We start from the raw sequence: 23,310 nt of genomic DNA, 5'->3' as shown, positions 1-23,310 counted from the left end.
GTGAGACTAATAAAGGCATATCCAATCCAATCCAATACAATAGCACATTTATGAGACAGAAAATAAAGTATATTTTGTGTAGTTTTAAGGCTTATTTATTTGAAAATTATGTTTTATGGAGACCTGGGAACGGATTATTCTAATTTTTAATGGTTTCTTGTGGGAAATATATGTTCAAAAGACGAACTTTTCACCTTACACACACTTTCTGGGAACTACTTATGTTCGTGAGCTGAGATAGCACTTTATTTTGATGATAATAATAATAATAATAATAATAATCTTATCTTTCGGCTTTTCCCTTCAAGGGGTCGCCACAGCGAATCAGTGTCCTCCATCTTCAGAGGTTCAATTGGCATGTTTGCTTTGGCCAAGCTTTGACGTCGGATGCCCTTCCTGACACAACCCTCCGTATTTATCCGGGCTTGAGACCGGCACAAGAAGACACTGGCTTATGTCCTCTTGTGGCTATAGACCAGCAATTCTATGAACTTAATAAAGATGAAGATACTCAGTAAAAAGCTCCCAAACACAAAATGGTCATCGGCACAGCAGCATTCAAACAAAGTAAAACTATACTAAGTGTCTGAAACTCATGACAAAAAGTTAGCGGACACCAGGGCAAACAACTCTGAAAAGTTGTCTGCCTGGCCATAAAGTTGCATGCACCATTTTTCACAACTTGAAACAGAATAAGAGGACTAATCGTAAAAATAACCATTGTTGCAAAGTATTAAGGACTGTTTTTATTAAGGATGTACCTACCACAAATGCTCCCTTGCTTTATTTGTCGTAAATATCCCTTGCTCATGATTTTGCTCCAGTTAGTCGTTTGTCCGTACACTCTGTCATGTTCCACAATGCAATGTTTGCGTTGCGTCGTCTGCTACAAGCCATGTGAATTCTTCTTTCCACTATGCTTTTAATGTGCGTTCAACTTCTAAGCGGCTTTCAAAACTCTCAAGGACACTTTACAGTCACGGTATAATGTATGTTTAGATTTTGTAGTGTTATAAATTTTGTTAGCTTCTTTTGAATCTTTCTTCTGGGGCTGAGGTTCTGTGCATCTACTTTGGAAAATGATATGCAAATGCACGACCTTATAACACTCGGGAAAGACGGAAGCACAAAGCAGGCTTCTGATTGGCTGCCGTGCCGAGTATGCAAATTGACAAACGAACTGAACTCCAGAAATTTCCAAACCGAATGATTTTTAAATCGGAATAAATTAATCTGATTTCGAAATCTTCGTTCAAACGTTGGCTTTATTTAATAAAGCCAACATTTGATTTGAAAAAAAAACATATTTCGTTTGTTTTTTCTGTTGAAGAAGTTGTCAGCCACCCGTGTGGAGACGTTTTGTGAGTTGTACGCCCGACGGAAAAGTTGCACGCCCCGGGCGTCCGGGCAGATGCTATTTGAGACACTGCTATACTCACCATTTGATGACAATGCTCTGGTCTTACAGTGAAAAAAAAAGAATACTAAATTTTATTCATAAGAGCCTTTCTAAACTCTCAAGGACACTCTCAAGGCACAGGATAAGAATTTGTTTTCTGGGGTTGAGCAGCAGCAGCCACACATGCCAGCGTTCACTCAACCCGGAAGTGGACACCACTAACTCAAATTTAAAATGGTCATCGGCACAATAACATTGAAATAAAGTAAAACTACTCACCGTTTGATGACAATGCTGTGATCTTACCTTGAAATGGGCATCCAGTTTCCTACATCTCTCAACGCTAGTAAGCTAGTTGTGCTAGTTGTGTTATTGCGGTTTTAGAAAAATTGCTTGTAAAATCCTTCACAAAATCGAAATGTAATGTTTATTTTAGAACGTGACTTCTTCGGTAATGCTATATCCTTAGTATCTAATTTACAACATATTCTTTTCATACAAACAGTGGTGTTTTTAGGTGTTCAATGACCTTACATATTTCGGCGTGTACTTTCGCCTTTGTCAGAGTGTCACAAATGTCGTGACGCGCCTTTTTCAGCTCATGTTACGATGAGCGTGTGACCTCCCTACTAGCTAGCAAGTTGTGTCCTAGATTTATGGGGTTCTCCTAAACTAAACTCACCAAATCTTAGACTTTTGGATCCACAGATGGGACAAAAAGGGGCCAACAGGTTTAGCGATAACTGGATTGGATAGGATTAGTCTTTATTTGTCTCACAGTGGAGACATGTACATTTCACAGCAGCAAAGTGATGAAAGGATGAGGAAAAGAAGTAGAAAAACAAAATACAGGAGCTGCTGTAAAGGCAGCCACTCTCGCAGCGCCATCTTGAAGTAAAAAAAAAAATAATAAAAAAAACTAAATAACAAATAATATGACAACACAAAGACACAGAGATACTCTTTGTGACATGAAGCAGTTCGAGATGAAAGAGGAGAGGATCAAAGCATTCTTTTCAGCAGTGGATCAGGGAGATCATGGTGAAATGTGCATGTCTACTACAAGCTAAATGTTGAAAGCAAACACGAAGCTGTAGCAACCATTGACTTAAAGAAATCGTTTCCCATCTCCTCTCCCACGTCAATCCGCGGCCCATCCAACAACACCAACCTTTCCGCTGATTAATGCCGAAATGCTGTGAAAACGCTGCCTTTGACAGGCGCAGAAAAGCCACAACGGCTCCAGAGCCGTCCAGCCGTGACAGTCAAACGGCAGACATTCCTCCCAATCAAAAATCGTGCTGGCATACTTGTGGGGCCGAAAATGCAGAACGGCTCAGCCGAGTCTCCTCCTTGATGAATGTGGTGGCCAAAATTGCTAAAAAACAATCCGTATCAAATTTTCCCGACGTACAACAACTCTAAGTGACAAAAACTCATCGCAAAGGCCATCTATTTAAAATTGCATTTTCTGTGTAGCTCTATCCCTTGTTTCTATTTGTAATTGTATTTCCTTTATTGTATTCTATTTATCAGTGACATACAGTCAGGGGAGGCAGGTGAGGCCGTGCCACATCTGTCATCACGGAAATATCAAATCAAAAAATAAATTAAACAATTATATTTATTTAGTGATTTGTACTTTAATGTTCTTTTCCATTTTTTTTCAAAATTGCTGAATTTTCACATTTACCGTTCAAATACTAAGTAGTAGAGACCAGCGGTGAGGCAGCAGCAGGCTGAGCCTCACCATGGATTGCGCAATGACTATACTAACTGTGCTGGCTTGCTCTGCAGTGACACTGCATTGCTATCCCTCGGCATATCGCTATTAAAGTGTTCAAACACTTTGAGTATGTGAACTAAATTTTGACAGTTTAGCTGGTGTATATAATGTACAATCACTGTACTACAGTGTTTATTTTATTTTTATCAAAACTGTGTGCATAGGTGTGGTGTATGGGGTGTATGGGAGAGGTAGTACCCTTGAGGGAGATACGGTCACAGCTGTATTGCTGATGCTTTATAGCTGGTTGATCCCTAACTGGTCCTCACCATCACCCAGCTCTTGTCTATGGCTCCAAGTAGCAGAGGTTCTGCAGCCACACCACGGCAAACTGCTTCGACCGGCAGGCTAAACTAGACAAGGGTAACTAGGGGGGCTCCGGAACCCCTGGTGAAGAGCTTGGAGAGGAGATAGGCACCACCAAATTTAATTGCCTACTGAAATGTCATGATGTACAAACAGTCAGGAGCACTCGTGCCGGATCGGTCGAGGCCCGGAAAAACAACGACCGCGCTTCCCACGGATTTGCCCCAGGGTGGGGACGACAAGTATGCTACTGGGACAAGAACACCATCAAATCACAGCCTCCTAAGGAGTGATACCATTATTGGTACATGGAATGTCCGCACACTGTATGCCTGTGGGAAAGTGAAAGAGCTGACCCATGAACTAGACAGATACAGGTGGGATGTCTTGGGACTGGCGGAGGTCAAGGTGGACAAGCTGTGGCGAGGCAACCACAGACGAAGGCCACAAGATATGGTATAGTGGAGAAGAATCTAGACACCAACATGGAGTTGGCTTTATTGTCAACAAGAGCAAAATCAACTCAGTCATCAGCTGCACGCCTATATCGAGCAGGCTCATCAGCATCCGGATTGCTGCGCGGCCCATGAATATCACCATCATCCAAGTGTATGCCCCAACGATGGACTATGATGATGATGCAGTAGAAACATTCTACGAGGAGTTAGAAAATTCCATTAAGGCAACACCCAAGAAGGACTTTCTCATTGTCCAGGGAGACTGGAATGCCAAAATAGGCACAGATGCGTATGAGCACTGGGAAGGGACAGCAGGGTGTTTTGGGATGGGAGAAACAAATGATAGAGGCTTAAGACTTCTGGAATTTGCAAGGAGCCATAAGCTCACCGCAGCCAACACACTGTTTCCACATAAAACCTCTCGCAGAATGACATGGCATTCACCAAATGGTGCCATACACAATCACATTGACTATATCTTGACCCCTCAAAGATTCAAGTCAAGCATAAACAAAGCCCAAACCAGGACGTTTCCTGGCGCAGACGTGGGAAGCGACCACGATATGGTGCTGATGACACTCAAACTCAAAAGCCCAAAGCAAGACGGTTCACCACGAATCAGGTTTAACTTAGAAAACCTAAAAAACCCACAAGTTGCAGGAATATTTGAGGCAAGCATAGGAGGAAAATTTGCCACCCTTAACCTTCTACAAGACATCGACTCACTGACAGACGCTATGGAGAGCACATTTGCGGAAACAGCGACTGAAGTATTAGGGAAGTATAGGAAGAAGAAGAAACCGTGGGTCACAGATGACATCCTTGATCTGTGTGACCACAGAAGGACACTAAAAAGGACCAAGAAGGATGACCCAGAGGCTGCGAAACAGCACACTATGGTGAACACATATATTAGGAAGAGGATGAGGGAAACAAAGGAGAAGTGGATCACAGAGCAGTGTGAAAAAATAGACACAAGTATACGACAGGGCAACAGTAAAGCAGCATACGCCACATTGAAGGCTTTGACAAAGACGCAGCAACATACTGCAACAATAATAGAAGATGGGGACGGTGCTCTGCTAACCGAAAAGACAGCAGTAATCAGAAGATGGACAGAGTACTGCCAGGAACTCTACAACCTCAAAATCCAACCAGAATGTAACCACTGACGCCGCAAAGGTCATCAGCAAAGATGACGACGTGCCGATACTCCAGGCAGAAGTGGAGGAGGCAGTAAGGAACCTGAAGATCGGCAAGCCACCTGGCATCGACAACATCCCGGCTGAACTGTGGAAACATGAAGGACACGAGACAATTAAAGCACTCACACGCATCTGTCAGAATATTTGGAGAACCAAGCAATGGCCTCAAAAATGGACACAATCTCTGGTTATCCCTATCCCTAAGAAGGGGAACTCAAGGCAGTGTCAGAACTACATGACCATCAGCCTGATCTGCCACGCAAGCAAAGTGCTGCTAAGGATCATCCTGAACAGACTAAAGAGTAGGGCAGAGGAACTTATCGCAGATGAGCAAGCAGGATTCCGACCAAAAAGGAGTACCACAGAGCAGATATTTAACATCAGATTACTTATCGAGAAACACCTCCAGCATCAACATGACCTGTTCCACAACTTCATCGACTTTAAGAAAGCCTTTGACAGGGTGTGCCATGAGGGGATGTGGCAGGTGCTCCGAAACTACAACTTCAACAAGAATCTCATCCAGGTCATTCAGTCACTCTACATCAACTCAAGCAGTGCAGTTCTCATGAACAACACCATAGGGGAACTTTTCAAAACATCTATCGGTGTCCGACAAGGCTGTCTTCTGTCCCCCGTCCTATTCAACATCTTTCTGGAAAACATCATGGATGAGGCCCTGGAAGAGTTTCACACCTCCATATCCATCGGAGGAAGACCCATCTGTAACCTCCGGTTCGCTGATGACATAGATCTGATGGGAAAAAGCGAAGCCGAACTCCAGGAGCTTACCACCAGACTGGAAAAAGTAGCGAAGGGTTACGGTATGCAAATAAGCGCAGAGAAAAGCAAGATACTGGTCAATAGCTACAATAAAACAACACCACCAAAACTCACAATGAACGGGCAAACCTCTGCATTGAGGCAGAGATACTTTTAAAACCAAAGTAAGGAAGGCTTCTACAAAGAAGTTATTGATGCCTTTCTTCAGAAGGAGCGGCACATGGACTTCATTTATAAGTAAAGGTAACATGATAATGTTTTTTTATATGCTACAATTGTATATAAAGAATGCTGACATGACATTTTAAACAAATCACGTTAACTGTTGCCAATCAAATGGTGAATAAGCTACTCTGTAGAGTACACATGTTGTCAATCTGACTGTGATGATGTCAGTGCCTCACCAGCCATGAACCTCACTGCAATTTATAGTTGTATTTATTATTGTATCCATGCTTGTCTGTGACTGTAAAGTGTCATTGAGAGATTTGAAAGGTGCTTATGGGGGCTCGTCCGGGATTGTGGGCAGAGTGGGAGCTGCTACGAAGAGAACCTGTGCCTAAAGCTTCAGGGGCTAACGATGGCTCCCACAACTCCACGACGGGTATTGATTTTCAAGATCCAAAAGAGACTGTTGGCTTTGAATGTCAATCAGCTACTAACTGTTGCCGGCGCAGTGGATGAGAGTGATACTGAGGACCTTGTGGCCCTTAGTGAACCAGAACTGTTTGATGTGATGATTGACTATGTCAGAGGTGACAAATTAAGACACATAGAAGATGAAGGCATGTCTCAACTCCTTCACCTCGATGACATGATCAGCGAGCTCCTAGATGCCCCGGAGGAACCTACTGGGGAAGGAGCTGACCTGAGAGGAGAAGTTGAGGTTCCATATCTTCCACCGAGAGACATCCACACACCGGGCAGGATCATCGCTAACAGTTCAGGTGGTGCTCCTCCTGAACATGCCGGTTTATCCTCCAGTATGGGGGAGCAGGTGGTGAAGTACACAGATGTAGCTGCTCTGTTTCCACGGAGGGAGTTCAAAATTTATGGTGGTCAGATTTCTGACACCGGGTCTGAACTGTCATACCGTAGCCTGTGTAGACAAATGGATGAGGGACTACAAGAAGGGTTTAGCGAGTCTGAGGTTATCCGCACTGTGTCGAAGATAACTAAACCTGGAACATTCCGAGACATGCTAAGTGATACAGAGGGTCTTACAATGTCACAGTTAAAAACAATTTTACGATCACATATCAGAGATAAGAGCAGCTCTGAGCTCTTCAACGAACTCAGTACCGCTCAGCAGCGAGACAGTGAGTCCCCACAGCAATTTTTATAAAAGGATGATGGGTTTGAAGCAAAGAATTATGTTTGAGTCACAACAACCAGGTGCAGATTTTGGTTACGATCAAAAACTTGTCCAAGGTACATTTCTGCACACACTTTATCAAGGGCTAAATGAGAAGAATTATCATGTCAGATGTGATCTCAAACCATTCCTTACCGATTTACAGGTTCGTGATGATGTCCTGTTAGAACAACTTACCAAGTCCACAAGTGAAGAGGCTGAGAGGGTGAAACGCCTCAGTACTGTGACTAAAAATCGATCTGTGAATGTCCATGCTGCTCAAACTAATCAAACTGACCAGATTAAACAGACCAAAGTTGACTCTGAATTACAGGCTAACCGTGCTGCCATTCTCGAGCTGACTGCACAAGTGACCGCACTGACCAAACACTTTGCCCAAGTTGTTAAACCTACAGAATCGGCGCCTCAGGTAGATCCAGGTCCGTCCCTGACTCGATCCTCGGCGCGACCCCAGACACCAACGAATGAAACTAGGGGCAGGTGTCAGCCCTGTGTGCGGAAGAACATTAAGAGCTGCCCTCACTGTTTCATTTGTGGTCAGGAAGGACATAGAGCTGTGGGCTGTCTGCGAAGAAAGGCACTGGGAAACGGGGAAAGGTCACTGGAGTGAGGCTTCCAGTGATCAATGCCAATGATAAGCCTCCAGTACAAAGCAACTTGGTTGAACCAGTAACATCCATAAGTCTGACGACGCAGTGTCAGTCAACATCAAAAAAACATGTAGCACAACTAATTGGCAAGCGATGTACGGTCTCATGTGCACTCAATGGGATCCCACTCCAAATGCTGCTTGACTCAGGGTCTCAAGTGACCGTGGTGAGTAGGGCGTGGGGAGAGGAAGCACTGCCCAACGTAACCATTCAGCCACTTTCATCCCTATTTCCGGACCAACCGTTTGGGGTATCTGCAGCGAATGGCACAGCGGTTCCCTTTGATGGATGGGTAAATGTGGGGTTGCAGTTACGGAGTGGAAGCCATGGACATGCTGACATACAAGTGCCCATACTAATCAGTACGAGTTGTGTGAATTGTCCTCTCTTAGGAAGCAATGTGATTGCAGAAATGATCAAAGAGAATAATGAACAGGTGGACATTGGAGCCATACTGAAAGAAGCCATGAGTGTCAGTGAACGCACAGTAGAGACCTTGATTTCTGTGCTTCAGAAATCGGGCCCTGATCAGACATTCCTCCAGTACCCTGTGTGTGTTGGGAAGAAGGGACTCATTATTCCTGCGGGCAAGGTATGGGAGGTGAAGTGCAGAGTAAGAGCATGGGCCAAGGGGGGAACAATGCTATTTGAGCCCAGTATAGGGAACAGTTGCCCTGAGGGGCTAGAGCCGGTCTCCTCGTTAGTACATGTACCCAGTGGGCCGACAAAAATGGTAAAAATTCCCATTCAGAATGTTAGTAAACATGACATTTATCTTCCACAGAGAACTGTTCTCGGCTCAATTGAGGAAGTTACTGGGGTCGTGCCCTTGAAGGAGTGCTCTGACAATCCAAAGCCACTAAACAGTCCCACCGTTCAAAGCTGCGCGGCTCTGACCACAGACAAGTGGCATCCTCCGGTTTACTTGTCACATCTTAAAGAGGAAGAACAGGGGATTGCCAGAGACATGTTGTATGAAGAGTCAGATGTCTTTGCAAGAGGTGATGCTGATATAGGTTGCATTCCAAACCTGCAACTCAAGATCCAACTCACTGACAACACGCCGGTGCAAAAGCGTTACAATGCCATTCCAAAACCCCTTTATCAAGAGGTGAAAGACTATGTGCAAAACCTACTTCACCATGGTTGGATAAGAAAATCCACTTCAGCATACTCATCTCCTGTCGTCTGTGTTAGAAAAAAAGATAAAAGCTTGCGCCTGTGCGTTGACTTTAGGGAGCTAAATCGCAAAACTGTCCCTGATCGTCATCCACTCCCACGCATTCAAGATCTGCTAGATAACCTGGGGGGCTACTCTTGGTTCTCAATACTTGACCAAGGCAGCGCTTACCACCAGGGCTTTGTTGATGACAGTTCCAGGCATCTAACGGTTTTCAGCACCCCTTGGGGGCTGTATGAGTGGCTCCGCCTCCCATTTAGCCTAACTAATGCGCCAGCAGCCTTTCAAAGATGTATGGAGGACGTTCTTGATGGCCTGAGGGACGAATGCTGCTCTCCTTATCTGGATGACGTGCTCTGCTTTTCAAAATCATTTCATGAACACGTAGAGGACCTGAGGAAAGTGCTTAACTGGCTGCGGGAGCATGGCATAAAGCTACGTTCGAATAAATGTGAACTGTTCAGACGACAAGTGAGGTACTTGGGTCGTCTTGTGTTAAGTGATGGTGTCCGCATAGACCCTAAAGACCTGGAAGCTGTTTTGCAGTTAAAAGAGAGAGAACCACGCAATGTAGGGGAAGTCAGAGCTCTATTGGGGTTCTTGGGCTACTATAGATCCTTCGTACAGGACTTTGCCAGGATTGCACGGCCGCTGTTTAAACTGGTAGAGGGGGCCACTCAGCCTGACCAGAGGCCAGTTCACAACACCGCTGCACGCCAAAGGAAAGTCACCAAGTTAGGCCAGCTTCCCTCTGGTAACCCTGTTCAGTGGGGCCCCGAACACAGTGCTGTGGTCTCCCGCCTGGTAGATGTATTGACTGGTCCACCTATTTTAGCCTACCCAGACTTTAATCTGCCCTTTGTGTTAAATACGGACGCATCCAATGAAGGTCTGGGGGCTGTGCTTTATCAGCAGCAGGGAGATAAACTTCGCATTGTTGCTTATGGATCCAGAACACTCTCACCTTAAGAGAAAAATTATCATCTCCATTCTGGAAAGCTTGAGTTTCTGGCGTTGAAGTGGGCAATCTGCGACAAATTTCGAGATCATCTCGACTATGCACCCACATTCACTGTGTACACGGACAATAACCCTCTCGCGTACGTTCTAAGCACGGCCAAACTCAATGCTGCCGGACATCGCTGGGTGGGTGAATTGGCGGATTTCCACTTCACAATAAAGTACAGGCCAGGCAAGGCGAATGCTGACGCCGACACACTGTCGCGTTATCCAGTTAAGCTGGAGGGACACACAGAGGAGTACACTGAAACTTTGCCCCCAGACGTGGTTTCCACCATATGGCAGGGGGACAAGGCTGTGGCTGAGGAGGATGTGCCATGGATGGCGGCGTTGCAACTCACCTCTGATGGTGAGGATTTTCTTCCGGTGACAGTCCCCGTTATCACTCCAGATGATATCAGAGCTGCTCAGGAAGAGGATGCGTCAATCTCTGAGGTAATGACACTGAAGAGGAGGGGATGGAACCCCAATGACAAAGATAAAAGACAAATGGGACCAGAGGCAAGGAGACTAGTACACGAATGGAATAGACTGAAACTGGACAAGGGGATTTTATACAGACAGGCAGGGAAATGGAAACAGCTCGTTCTCCCTAGTAAGCTGAAGTCGACGGTGCTTAAACACCTGCATGATGACATGGGTCATGTTGGAGCTGACAAGGTGATCAACCTTGCAAGGCAGATGTTCTATTGGCCATTCATGCAGCACGAAATAGAAAACTACGTCATTCGCCAGTGTTCCTGCATTAAACAGAAACGCCCCACCATTCCGGAAAAAGCACCCATGGGCAACATCACTACTAGTGCCCCATTTGATCTCATTTCGATTGATTATCTCCATCTGGAGCCAAGTAAAGGAGGCTATGAGTATATTCTAGTCCTGGTAGACCACTTTACTCGTTTTGCACAAGCCTACCTGACTAAGAGTAAGTCAGGCAAGGTTGCTGCTGAGAAAATCTTTAGTGATTTTATTCCACGGTTCGCTTATCCAGAGAGACTACATCATGATCAAGGTCGGGAGTTTGAAAACAGTCTATTCCAGCGGCTTCAACAGTTGTCTGGCATTGCGCATTCCCGAACCACCCCATACCACCCGCAGAGCAACCCTGTAGAACGTCTGAATAGAACATTGTTACAGATGCTACACACTCTCCAAGAAGAAAGGAAAGCTGAGTGGAAAGACTATTTGCCTCATGTAGTTCATGCGTACAACTGTACAAGACATGAGTCCACTGGCTATTCACCGTTCTTCCTCGTCTATGGAAGGTCTCCCCGGTTGCCCATCGACTTAGTTTTTGGTCTGACAGCGGACGAAGAAGTAAAAAGCCGACAGGAATATGCACGTAAGTGGGCCTGTCGAATGCAAGATGCTTACAGAATTGCCTCCGAGAACAGTCAAAAGAGCTCTGAAAAAAGGAAGAAATACTATGACAGTGGTGTTAAAGGCATTGCACTCCAGCCAGGGGATCGTGTACTTGTCAGGAACCTATCTGAGAGGGGAGGACCTGGCAAGCTCCGGGCTTACTGGGAGGAAAAAGTCCACAGGGTCACTGACAGAATGGGAGATGGACCAGTGTACAAGGTTCAGGCAGAAAACGGAGACAAAACTACCCGTGTGTTGCACCGTAATCTCCTAATGTCTGTCAATGATTTGCCAGTTGAACAGCTAAATAAACAGAAAAAACAGCTAGACAGACAGGCAAAGAAGCAGAAAAAACAGCTAGACAGACAGGCTTATAGCAGGGAAGCAGTTGGGCAGGAGTCTGGATATTCAGATGAAGAGGAGGGATGTTCATACAATCTCCGACGGTTACCTGTGTATACAAGGAGGACAGGCAGTCATCAGGTGTCTCAACCTAAACCGCACAATTTAAGAGCTGTGGCATCAGAATTCCACCCCCAGGCACAAACTACGGAACCAGAGGATGGGCAGCAGCTAGAGGAAGCGTTTCCATTGGTCATACCAGCATCATTACCAAAACCAACACCAGCTGACAGCCTGCCTGCTGAGGGAAGCCCGGAACAACTTGTAATGGATGATAATGAGGGTGATGCAGGAGCGCCGGCGGAGTTGGTGGAATCGGACACCGCGTCACAAAGTGGAATGGAATCGCTGCCACGAAGGTCTACTCGTACTCTAAGACCCAGAGAGATATTTACATATGAACACTTAGGTCATCCATCATACCAGGCTTGGAGACCTGGGGTAAATGTGTTGTATACTTGCATGCCTTACCCCACGACTCATTATCTAGTGCGACCTGAACACTATTGCTACTCTACCCCGACGGTATGGACTTGAATGTAGTTGCAGTAGAATGTGATTGACACCACCCTACGGAGACCAGACAGATGACTGTGCTTCTACTGGTACTTGACTACTTGTTGGTATAGTCAAGATGTCGGGGGACATCTTTTAAAACAGGGGAGAGTGTAGGGGGTTAGAAACGACCTCTGTTATTGTATGTTAGTCGATTAGACTACCAAGTCAGGAGAGGGCACTACACGCCTGTGAGTGGAACAGAGGAAGGCGATGTAGGCTCAGCTCACGCATGCGCAGTTGTCATAAATGCCGTTGTGTGAAGCTGATTAACACGGTTGTCTCGTGTCGTCTTTCCTCGTCGTTCACAGGTATTCAAAATAATAAGTGTTAGACATTCTCAAGATGTTAAAGTAATTGGGGACTTATTGGGCGATGCTAGATATGAAACCTTGTTTTGTGGCTTTGATGAATATTTTGTGGCTTTGATGAATTTGGATTTTTGGATGTCAATTGTAGTTCCCAGTACAACACACACGAGCGGGCAGACGTGCATAAGCATGTGCGAATGTGGAGGATATATACAATGTATAGATGTTGAATGTATAGATCTACACATGAATGTATTCTGATATTGAAATTGATGTTTTGGTGAGTAAGTGGTCATAAATGCCGTTGTGTGAAGCTGATTAACACGGTTGTCTCGTGTCGTCTTTCCTCGTCGTTCACAGTGCTACCTGCCTGTGAAGCGCTTTGGACCGACCCAGGTATCCCCTAGGCCTGAGGCCGGTTACACTTACAATGTAATGTATTATTCTTATGAAAAACAACAAAAACAAGGAAGGCTGGTGAGAGCACTTGCCGACGGCTGCCTACTCGGGCGGCATCTTGGACTCGATTGTTACGTGACAAAGACGACGAAACAGACATATGCTCACGCCACATGACGCCAATGTGACGGGTGTCACAACAGCACCCACCCACACAAATGCAACTAACAATAATTAGTGCTACTTATCTGCTTATTTAGACATGATAATGTGACTGTCTTCATCTCCACGATGCTGCCGTCTTAATGAGACCAGACACGTGGATGTGTCTTTTTATTTCTTTTATTTCTGCAACACAGTATGGCAGAAGGGATGGGTGAAGTCGCATGGGTTTCATCTTGTGATTAACATGAATCTCCTCCAGATTGTTCTGAATATGCAAAACATTGTTGATAACAAAAGAGAATGAACAACGTGTGATCGTATAGTGGTTATTTACAGAAAAAGAAAAAGGAAGAAAAGAAGTCCAAGATGGCGCCCGGGTGGCAGCCTCAGCAAGTTCTCTCATGAGCTTTGCTTTTTTGGTTGTTTTTGTCTTGTTTTGTGTTTTCTTTTGTCACTTTGTGGTTTTGTGCATCGTGTTGAACGGATACAGATTGTTTTTCAGCATTTTTGACCACGACATTCGTCAAGGAGGAGACTGCGCTGAGCGGTTACACCTTTTCGGCAGCATTAATATGCCAGTACTGTTTTTGAAGGGGAGGAATGTCAGAGCCATTCGACTGCCATCGCTGGACACCAAAGGGGCCATTGTGCTTTTTTGCGCCTGTAATGGGCAGCATCTTCACAACCCCGCTTTGTTTAGCGGAAAGGTCAGTGCTGTTGGACAGTCTGCGGCCGGATGGATGCATGGCTTGAGGAACCCGCGATAAGAAGAAAGGAGCGTCAGCGCAGAGCGCCGATGCGTATGTGGAACTGTTGCGGCTTGGAATTGAAGCAGATTTATGTGGAACAGGAGATGTGAGACAATCTCTTTTCGTCAATGGATGCTACAGCTGCGTGTTCGCTTTCAACATTTAGCTTTTAGTCGACGTGCACATTCCACCATGATGTCCCTAATCCACTGGTGGAAAGACGCTTTGATCCTCTCCTCTTTCATCTAGAACTGCTTCATGTCATCACAAAGAGGGTACAGCAAGTCCTGAAGAATGAATGTCTCTCTGTGTCTTTGTTTTGTCATATTATTTGTTAGTTTATTTTTTGTTCTTTTGACTTCAAGACGGCGCCGCGAGAGTGGCTGCCTTTCCAGCAGCTCATGTATTTTGTTTTTCTACTTTCATACCTCTCATCACTTTGCTGCTGTGAAATGTACATTTCTCCACTGTGAGACTAATAAAGGCATATCCAATCCAATCCAATCCAAACTGTATCCAACCATTTATTTCCAAAATGTGAGATAACAAAAGACAAAATGGCACTGAAACAAATCTGTCAGTCATTTGTGGAAAGGTACTGGTCGTGACAGAGACAACAAAATATTGGAGATCAGTCTTTTCTTGGAGGGCAGGCGAACAAACGGAATGGAAAAAAAAAAGAAAACTTCATTCACAGACCAAAGGAACAATTCTGCACATTTCATTAAAAAGACACATGACTTCATCCGTGTTCTGGACGTGGAGACGAGCACGGAGAGGGAGCATCCACGCACACTGGAACAAAAGTCTAGAAAAAGACAAAAAGTCATGAAAACCTGTGAGACGATCCCACAGGGAATATGTGTAACGGAACGTTGAAGTTGGAGCAACCCAAACGATGCCTTTAACTCATTGACTGCCAGATGATGTGCCAAAAATGTGTCCACTCCAGTGCCAGGGTTGTTGTTATTTTTACTCCAATTGCAGGATCCACAAAATATTGAGTTTTAGGACTATATAAACATTCAGTGCAGCATAGGAAACCTTAGACTCTCTTCTTTCATCAGAAAAAAAGAGTTAATTCCTAAGTTATATAGGTCTGGAGTTATATAGGCTTGAAATGGGGGTGGTGTCCAAAATACAATGCAATACATACAGTACATATTGGTTTATATAGCACTTTAACAACAGCTGAAGCTGGACAAAGCGCTAACATGGAAAAAAGGGGGAAATGCTTTCCTTGTGGAAGGAAAAAAACATTGCCAGAGGTCTGGCCAAAAATGTGACCACTCAAGTGCCAGGGTTTTTGTCATTGTCAATCAAATTCCAGGACCCACAGAATATTGAGTTTTAGGACGATATCAACATTCAGTATAGTGCTAGAAACCTTAGACTCTCTTCTTTATCAGAAGAAAAGAGTTAATTCCTAAATGATAGGGGTCTGGAGTTATATGAGCTGGAAATGAGGGCAGCTGTACAAAATTCAATAGAATAGATACATGTTGGCTTATATAGCGCTGTCACTACAGCTGAAGCTGGAACAAAACGTGAACATGAAAAAAGGGGAAATGATGCCCCCTTGTGGCAATGAAAAACATTGCCAGAGGCCATGGCCAGTGCTTTATCGGCACCCAAGCATAAAAAAAAAAACAAAGAAAACAAACGAATTCGGGAATGGCACTCTGTCATATTTTCAATACCCCAACAAATTTGTGAATGGCAGTGAATGAGTTAAGTTAGAACAATTTTTGGAATTATAATGTGATCTTGGTTTCACTCCCTGGTGCTTTCTACTATCTTTGTGACTGCTTTATTTTCCTGTATATGAATTTTTGAAGTTCAAACCTTCCAATTTCATCGATTACCATATTTTTTATGTATAAGGTGCACTGGATGAGTTTTCCCAAGATGGCGGCGCATGAACACGCAGCGGTTCGTCCATCTTCCTTCAAACTGGTGTTTTTGTGTTTATTATGTTTTTCTCACTCGTGCAAATGTTCATCTCCGTCTGGCTCGCTACACCCGAGGCGTACCTACTCCTTTGAGATTCTGCTCAACATCGGCAGTTCATTTTTAAAACCAAAACCAGCTGAAGCAGAAGTGCTACGCAAGTATGGATTCCTCAGGGAGTCGGCTGGTCCACTCCTCCACCGACCGCCACTCCTGCACCAAACCCAGAGTGGAGGCGCCACAAGCGCTGTAGGAGGAAGCGTGAAGGCACTAGGCTCGCGGCTAGCCCCCACAGGCCGACCATTCCTACCATCACGTTGGCTAACGTACGCTCGCTGGACAATAAAATGGACTACATAAAACTTCTCCGCTAAACTTCCAAGACCGTGGGTGACTGTTGTGCCCTTGTGTTTGTGGAACCATGGCTGAATGACAGCATACCGGACAGTGCCACCAAGCTAGCCCAGCTATCAGACAGAGCGCTCGTCGAGGGGGGGGGGGGGCTCGCGGCGGGGGACTCTGTGTTTACATCAGTGATGCCTGGTGCCGCAATACGCCCAACCGCTTGACCGATGATGCCATCTCCACTGCTCTCCACACAGCGCTCACCCACCTGGAGACCAGAGACTCCTACATCAGAATGCTGTTCATCAACTTACACTCAGTATTCAACACCATCATCCCCCAACAGCTCACCGACAAACTGAGTAAACTGGGGATCAGCACCTCCCTGTGCAACTGGGTGCTGGACTTGCTGACGGGGAGACCACAGGCAGTCAGAGTTGGAAACAACCCCTCCAGCACCATCACGCTGAACACAGGGGCCCCCCAGGGGTGTGTGCTGAGCCCCCTCCTCTTCACTCTGCTCACACATGACCATCATCACCCAGCTCCACCCTCTTCATAAAGTTTTCGGATGACACAGCTGTGGTGGGCCTCATGAACAACGATGAGGAGACAGCCTACAGGGACAAGGTCAGCCGCCTGGCCACGTGGTGCAAGGACAACAATCTCCGTCTGAATGTGGAGAAGATGAAGGAGATTGTTGTGGACTTCAGGAGAGTGCGCCCCCAGCATGCTTCACTAACCATCAACGGTGGTGCAGTGGAGAGAGTGAGCAGCATCAAGTTCCTGGGAGTGCACATATCCGAAGACCTGTCCTGGAGCCAGAAACCGGAATCACTGGCCAAGAGATCCAACCAGCGCCTTACTTCCTCCGCAAGCTCAAAAGAGTTGGAGCCCCGACCCCCATCACGACCTCCTTCTGCCGCGGTACCATCGAGAGTATCCTGACCAGCTGTATCACCATGTGGTACGCCGCCTGCACCGTGTCCTGCCGTAAGACTCTGCAGCGCATCGTGAGGACAGCTGAGAAGATCATCGGTGTCCCCCCCGCCCCTTCAGGATATTTACAACACCCGCCTCACCCGCAGAGCCATCAGGATCGCTGGCAATCCCACCCACCCACCCCTCCGACAGCCTCTTCAGCCTGCTGCCATCAGGTAGGAGACTGCGGAGTCTCCGAGCCAAGACCAGCAGGCTCAAGGACAGTTTCTGCCACCAGGCAGTCCGGAGACTCAGTTCCCTCCCAGCCCTGCCCCTTCGCACTGCCACACTCAACGAACTCTGAGTACACGCTACATGCTGTACCATCATCCTGAACTCTGTTTTTTGTTCTTCTCAGTTTTTTCTGCAAGACCTCACTTCCACCCTTTTTTGTCGTTTCTTTTTGCATTACTAGATTACATCACTTTACATAGGACACTACTTCACTTTACATTCAGAAATTACATGTATTGTCTGTTGTAAATTATATGTGTTTTTTTAGCCACGTTATAAGTGCCTTGCCCGCTGGGTCCAAGAGGACATTAATTTCTCTGGACTATAAGGCACACCAATGAATGAAAAGGGGTTTTCAAATATAATATATGAAGATAGAGTATATCTATTTTTTCAAAATACAAAGCACACTACATTATAAGGCGCTATAGTAGAGGCTGGGTTAAGCACGACTTCCACTACGGATGCAAAATGGAGTCGGTGGCTGTTGACAGTAATTGCGAAGACCTGCTCCATATGACTTCACATATATAAGGCGCACCCACATATTAGGTGCAGGGTCATAATTTGAAGAAAATGAAGGCTTTTGGGTGCGCCTTATACACAGGAAAATATGGCTGGTTGTTTTAAATAAATGACACTAAATGGATCACAATGGGAAATTTTGTTTCAGACAACCAAAATTTAGCTTGTAGTAGACGTGCGTATTTCACCATGACGTCATTGATCCATAGGTGAAAATGACCGTCAAATGACCGAGATGATCAGAGCGCCAATGACGCTTTGATCCTCTCCTCTTTCATCTAGAACCGCTTCATACAACAAAGACGACGCAAAAAGTGCTTAAGATTGAATGACTGTCTGTGGCCTTTGTGTTGTGTCAAATAATTGTTTTTTTTTTGTTTTGTTTTTGACTTCAAGATGGCGCCGCGAGAGTGGCTGCCTTTACAGCAACTCCTGTACTTAGTTTTTCTACTTCTCTCTTTCCTTTCCTCTTCCTTTCATCACTTTGGTGCTGTGGAATGTCAATTTCTCCATTGCCAGACTAATAAAGGCTAATGCAATCTAATCCAAAAGAGACACAAAAAAAAAAAGGATTGTGGTCCAGCTTCAACGCCCCGCTATGGCTAAATGATCATGTTGAACAATGTGCACTCACACTGGACTCATGAGAGTGCAGCGAAGATGCCACGGGGTCACGAGAGCGATGTTGGGAGGGGAAGGATCTGGGAGCCTCGGAAACAAGGGAGATATAAAAAGCAACCTCCTTGTCCGAACGGAAGTCCTCCATGGGAGAAAGTTTCTTGGGCGGGACTGCTAGCGTGGCGTTGCTAACGGAGGCCATTTGGCCTGGGGAAAAAAAGAACAGGGTCAATGTTTAGAAACGTATCACAGCTGTCAAGCTGCGAGAGAGACACTGTGACCTTAGTAACGGCTCCATTTTTCTTTACTTACTGAGAGAAAAACACACGTGTGTCACGTTTCATTGCACAATTTGAAGGTCAATAAAAAAATCTTGATTATAAAGTACAGTTTATTTCTTTAAATACAATAGAATAGCACATTTATTATATATAAAATAAGGACCTGAGAGTAGGGACCTATCATAGCTGTGTCCGGCGCCACCAGGTCTGGACATTAGGGATATATAAATGGGGCCGATACGACCAGTCAGACTTTAGTTCGCTGACGAAGCCTCTTGGATAGGAGGCGAAACGTCCGAAACCTTCACTTTTGTACAGATGACGGCTGAAGAAACCTTCTCATCGATGGACCACTCCTGTACGACTGAGAGCTTACACAGACGTATAAAATAAGGTGTATTTTGTGTAGTTTTAATGTCCATTAATAAAACAATGATGTTTTATGGGGACCTGGGAACGGATTATTCTTATTTTAATAGTTTCTTATATAAATGTTCGAAAGACAAACTTTTTGCCTTACACACACTTTCTGAAAAAGCCCAGCTGGAGGGATCTCTGGGAAATGGAGGCAAGCAACAGCAGGTTCATCATCAGAGCTATCAATGAAAAACCTCCACCAAAGGTATGGCGAAGTTCCAACCTGTGAGCTCTGTCCCACTCCAGGAACACATCCTGACCGGTTGTCACGTGCGAATTGACAGCTGGGGGTGGGGCTGCCTGTCACGCCCGCCCTCCACCTGCTGTCAATTCTCTAATCACGGACCCGGGGCATTTATACGGGTCGCGGTCACGTCGCTCGTGCCGGATTATTGACTACCTCATATCTCGACCGTATCCAGGACAATTTCTAAAGTGCGTTTGTTTGCTGGTCCGAGGTGTTTACCCGCGTCCAGTAAGTTTTTATTATCAAGCAGGCATACTTAATATGCCAGTACTGTTTTTGAAGGGGAGGAATGTCAGAGCCATTCGACTGCCATCGCTGGACACCAAAGGGGCCATTGTGCTTTTTTGCGCCTGTAATGGGCAGCATCTTCACAACCCCGCTTTGTTTAGCGGAAAGGTCAGTGCTGTTGGACAGTCTGCGGCCGGATGGATGCATGGCTTGAGGAACCCGCGATAAGAAGAAAGGAGCGTCAGCGCAGAGCGCCGATGCGTATGTGGAACTGTTGCGGCTTGGAATTGAAGCAGATTTATGTGGAACAGGAGATGTGAGACAATCTCTTTTCGTCAATGGATGCTACAGCTGCGTGTTCGCTTTCAACATTTAGCTTTTAGTCGACGTGCACATTCCACCATGATGTCCCTAATCCACTGGTGGAAAGACGCTTTGATCCTCTCCTCTTTCATCTAGAACTGCTTCATGTCATCACAAAGAGGGTACAGCAAGTCCTGAAGAATGAATGTCTCTCTGTGTCTTTGTTTTGTCATATTATTTGTTAGTTTATTTTTTGTTCTTTTGACTTCAAGACGGCGCCGCGAGAGTGGCTGCCTTTCCAGCAGCTCATGTATTTTGTTTTTCTACTTTCATACCTCTCATCACTTTGCTGCTGTGAAATGTACATTTCTCCACTGTGAGACTAATAAAGGCATATCCAATCCAATCCAATCCAAACTGTATCCAACCATTTATTTCCAAAATGTGAGATAACAAAAGACAAAATGGCACTGAAACAAATCTGTCAGTCATTTGTGGAAAGGTACTGGTCGTGACAGAGACAACAAAATATTGGAGATCAGTCTTTTCTTGGAGGGCAGGCGAACAAACGGAATGGAAAAAAAAAAGAAAACTTCATTCACAGACCAAAGGAACAATTCTGCACATTTCATTAAAAAGACACATGACTTCATCCGTGTTCTGGACGTGGAGACGAGCACGGAGAGGGAGCATCCACGCACACTGGAACAAAAGTCTAGAAAAAGACAAAAAGTCATGAAAACCTGTGAGACGATCCCACAGGGAATATGTGTAACGGAACGTTGAAGTTGGAGCAACCCAAACGATGCCTTTAACTCATTGACTGCCAGATGATGTGCCAAAAATGTGTCCACTCCAGTGCCAGGGTTGTTGTTATTTTTACTCCAATTGCAGGATCCACAAAATATTGAGTTTTAGGACTATATAAACATTCAGTGCAGCATAGGAAACCTTAGACTCTCTTCTTTCATCAGAAAAAAAGAGTTAATTCCTAAGTTATATAGGTCTGGAGTTATATAGGCTTGAAATGGGGGTGGTGTCCAAAATACAATGCAATACATACAGTACATATTGGTTTATATAGCACTTTAACAACAGCTGAAGCTGGACAAAGCGCTAACATGGAAAAAAGGGGGAAATGCTTTCCTTGTGGAAGGAAAAAAACATTGCCAGAGGTCTGGCCAAAAATGTGACCACTCAAGTGCCAGGGTTTTTGTCATTGTCAATCAAATTCCAGGACCCACAGAATATTGAGTTTTAGGACGATATCAACATTCAGTATAGTGCTAGAAACCTTAGACTCTCTTCTTTATCAGAAGAAAAGAGTTAATTCCTAAATGATAGGGGTCTGGAGTTATATGAGCTGGAAATGAGGGCAGCTGTACAAAATTCAATAGAATAGATACATGTTGGCTTATATAGCGCTGTCACTACAGCTGAAGCTGGAACAAAACGTGAACATGAAAAAAGGGGAAATGATGCCCCCTTGTGGCAATGAAAAACATTGCCAGAGGCCATGGCCAGTGCTTTATCGGCACCCAAGCATAAAAAAAAAAACAAAGAAAACAAACGAATTCGGGAATGGCACTCTGTCATATTTTCAATACCCCAACAAATTTGTGAATGGCAGTGAATGAGTTAAGTTAGAACAATTTTTGGAATTATAATGTGATCTTGGTTTCACTCCCTGGTGCTTTCTACTATCTTTGTGACTGCTTTATTTTCCTGTATATGAATTTTTGAAGTTCAAACCTTCCAATTTCATCGATTACCATATTTTTTATGTATAAGGTGCACTGGATGAGTTTTCCCAAGATGGCGGCGCATGAACACGCAGCGGTTCGTCCATCTTCCTTCAAACTGGTGTTTTTGTGTTTATTATGTTTTTCTCACTCGTGCAAATGTTCATCTCCGTCTGGCTCGCTACACCCGAGGCGTACCTACTCCTTTGAGATTCTGCTCAACATCGGCAGTTCATTTTTAAAACCAAAACCAGCTGAAGCAGAAGTGCTACGCAAGTATGGATTCCTCAGGGAGTCGGCTGGTCCACTCCTCCACCGACCGCCACTCCTGCACCAAACCCAGAGTGGAGGCGCCACAAGCGCTGTAGGAGGAAGCGTGAAGGCACTAGGCTCGCGGCTAGCCCCCACAGGCCGACCATTCCTACCATCACGTTGGCTAACGTACGCTCGCTGGACAATAAAATGGACTACATAAAACTTCTCCGCTCAACTTCCAAGACCGTGGGTGACTGTTGTGCCCTTGTGTTTGTGGAACCATGGCTGAATGACAGCATACCGGACAGTGCCACCAAGCTAACCCAGCTATCAGACAGAGCGCTCGTCGAGGGGGGGGGGGGGGGGGGGGGGGGGGGGGGGGGGGGGGGGGGTGGGGGCTCGCGGGGGGGACTCTGTGTTTACATCAGTGATGCCTGGTGCCGCAATACGCCCAACCGCTTGACCGATGATGCCATCTCCACTGCTCTCCACACAGCGCTCACCCACCTGGAGACCAGAGACTCCTACATCAGAATGCTGTTCATCAACTTACACTCAGTATTCAACACCATCATCCCCCAACAGCTCACCGACAAACTGAGTAAACTGGGGATCAGCACCTCCCTGTGCAACTGGGTGCTGGACTTGCTGACGGGGAGACCACAGGCAGTCAGAGTTGGAAACAACCCCTCCAGCACCATCACGCTGAACACAGGGGCCCCCCAGGGGTGTGTGCTGAGCCCCCTCCTCTTCACTCTGCTCACACATGACCATCATCACCCAGCTCCACCCTCTTCATAAAGTTTTCGGATGACACAGCTGTGGTGGGCCTCATGAACAACGATGAGGAGACAGCCTACAGGGACAAGGTCAGCCGCCTGGCCACGTGGTGCAAGGACAACAATCTCCGTCTGAATGTGGAGAAGATGAAGGAGATTGTTGTGGACTTCAGGAGAGTGCGCCCCCAGCATGCTTCACTAACCATCAACGGTGGTGCAGTGGAGAGAGTGAGCAGCATCAAGTTCCTGGGAGTGCACATATCCGAAGACCTGTCCTGGAGCCAGAAACCGGAATCACTG

General features: G+C 45.6%; 1 protein-coding gene across 4 annotated transcripts in view; it reads right to left on the bottom strand.

The window, feature by feature from the left end:
* Positions 1 to 13,597: 13,597 nt before the first annotated feature.
* troap (trophinin associated protein) overlaps positions 13,598 to 23,310 on the bottom strand; it is a 51,044-nt gene continuing 41,331 nt past the window's right edge. For 2 of the 4 annotated variants that reach the window (XM_089004177.1, XM_089004168.1), the window contains 2 exons: positions 18,775 to 18,965; positions 13,598 to 14,913 (listed from right to left, as the gene is read on the bottom strand). In XM_089004177.1, the coding sequence (XP_088860303.1) occupies positions 14,848 to 14,913; positions 18,775 to 18,965 (257 nt within the window). In that variant the 3' untranslated portion in view covers positions 13,598 to 14,847. Of the gene's footprint in view, positions 14,914 to 18,774; positions 18,966 to 20,124; positions 20,950 to 23,310 lie in introns of those variants that run through there. The other 2 variants (XM_089004152.1, XM_089004159.1) reach the window with 2 other exon arrangements.

The sequence above is a fragment of the Hippocampus bargibanti genome, linkage group LG01 (assembly GCF_051943395.1).
Source record: "Hippocampus bargibanti isolate YZ-2025 linkage group LG01, ASM5194339v1, whole genome shotgun sequence".
Lineage (NCBI taxonomy): Eukaryota > Metazoa > Chordata > Actinopteri > Syngnathiformes > Syngnathidae > Hippocampus > Hippocampus bargibanti.
The sequence above is the reverse complement of the archived record's forward strand: the minus strand, read 5'-3'. Positions and strand labels throughout refer to the sequence as shown.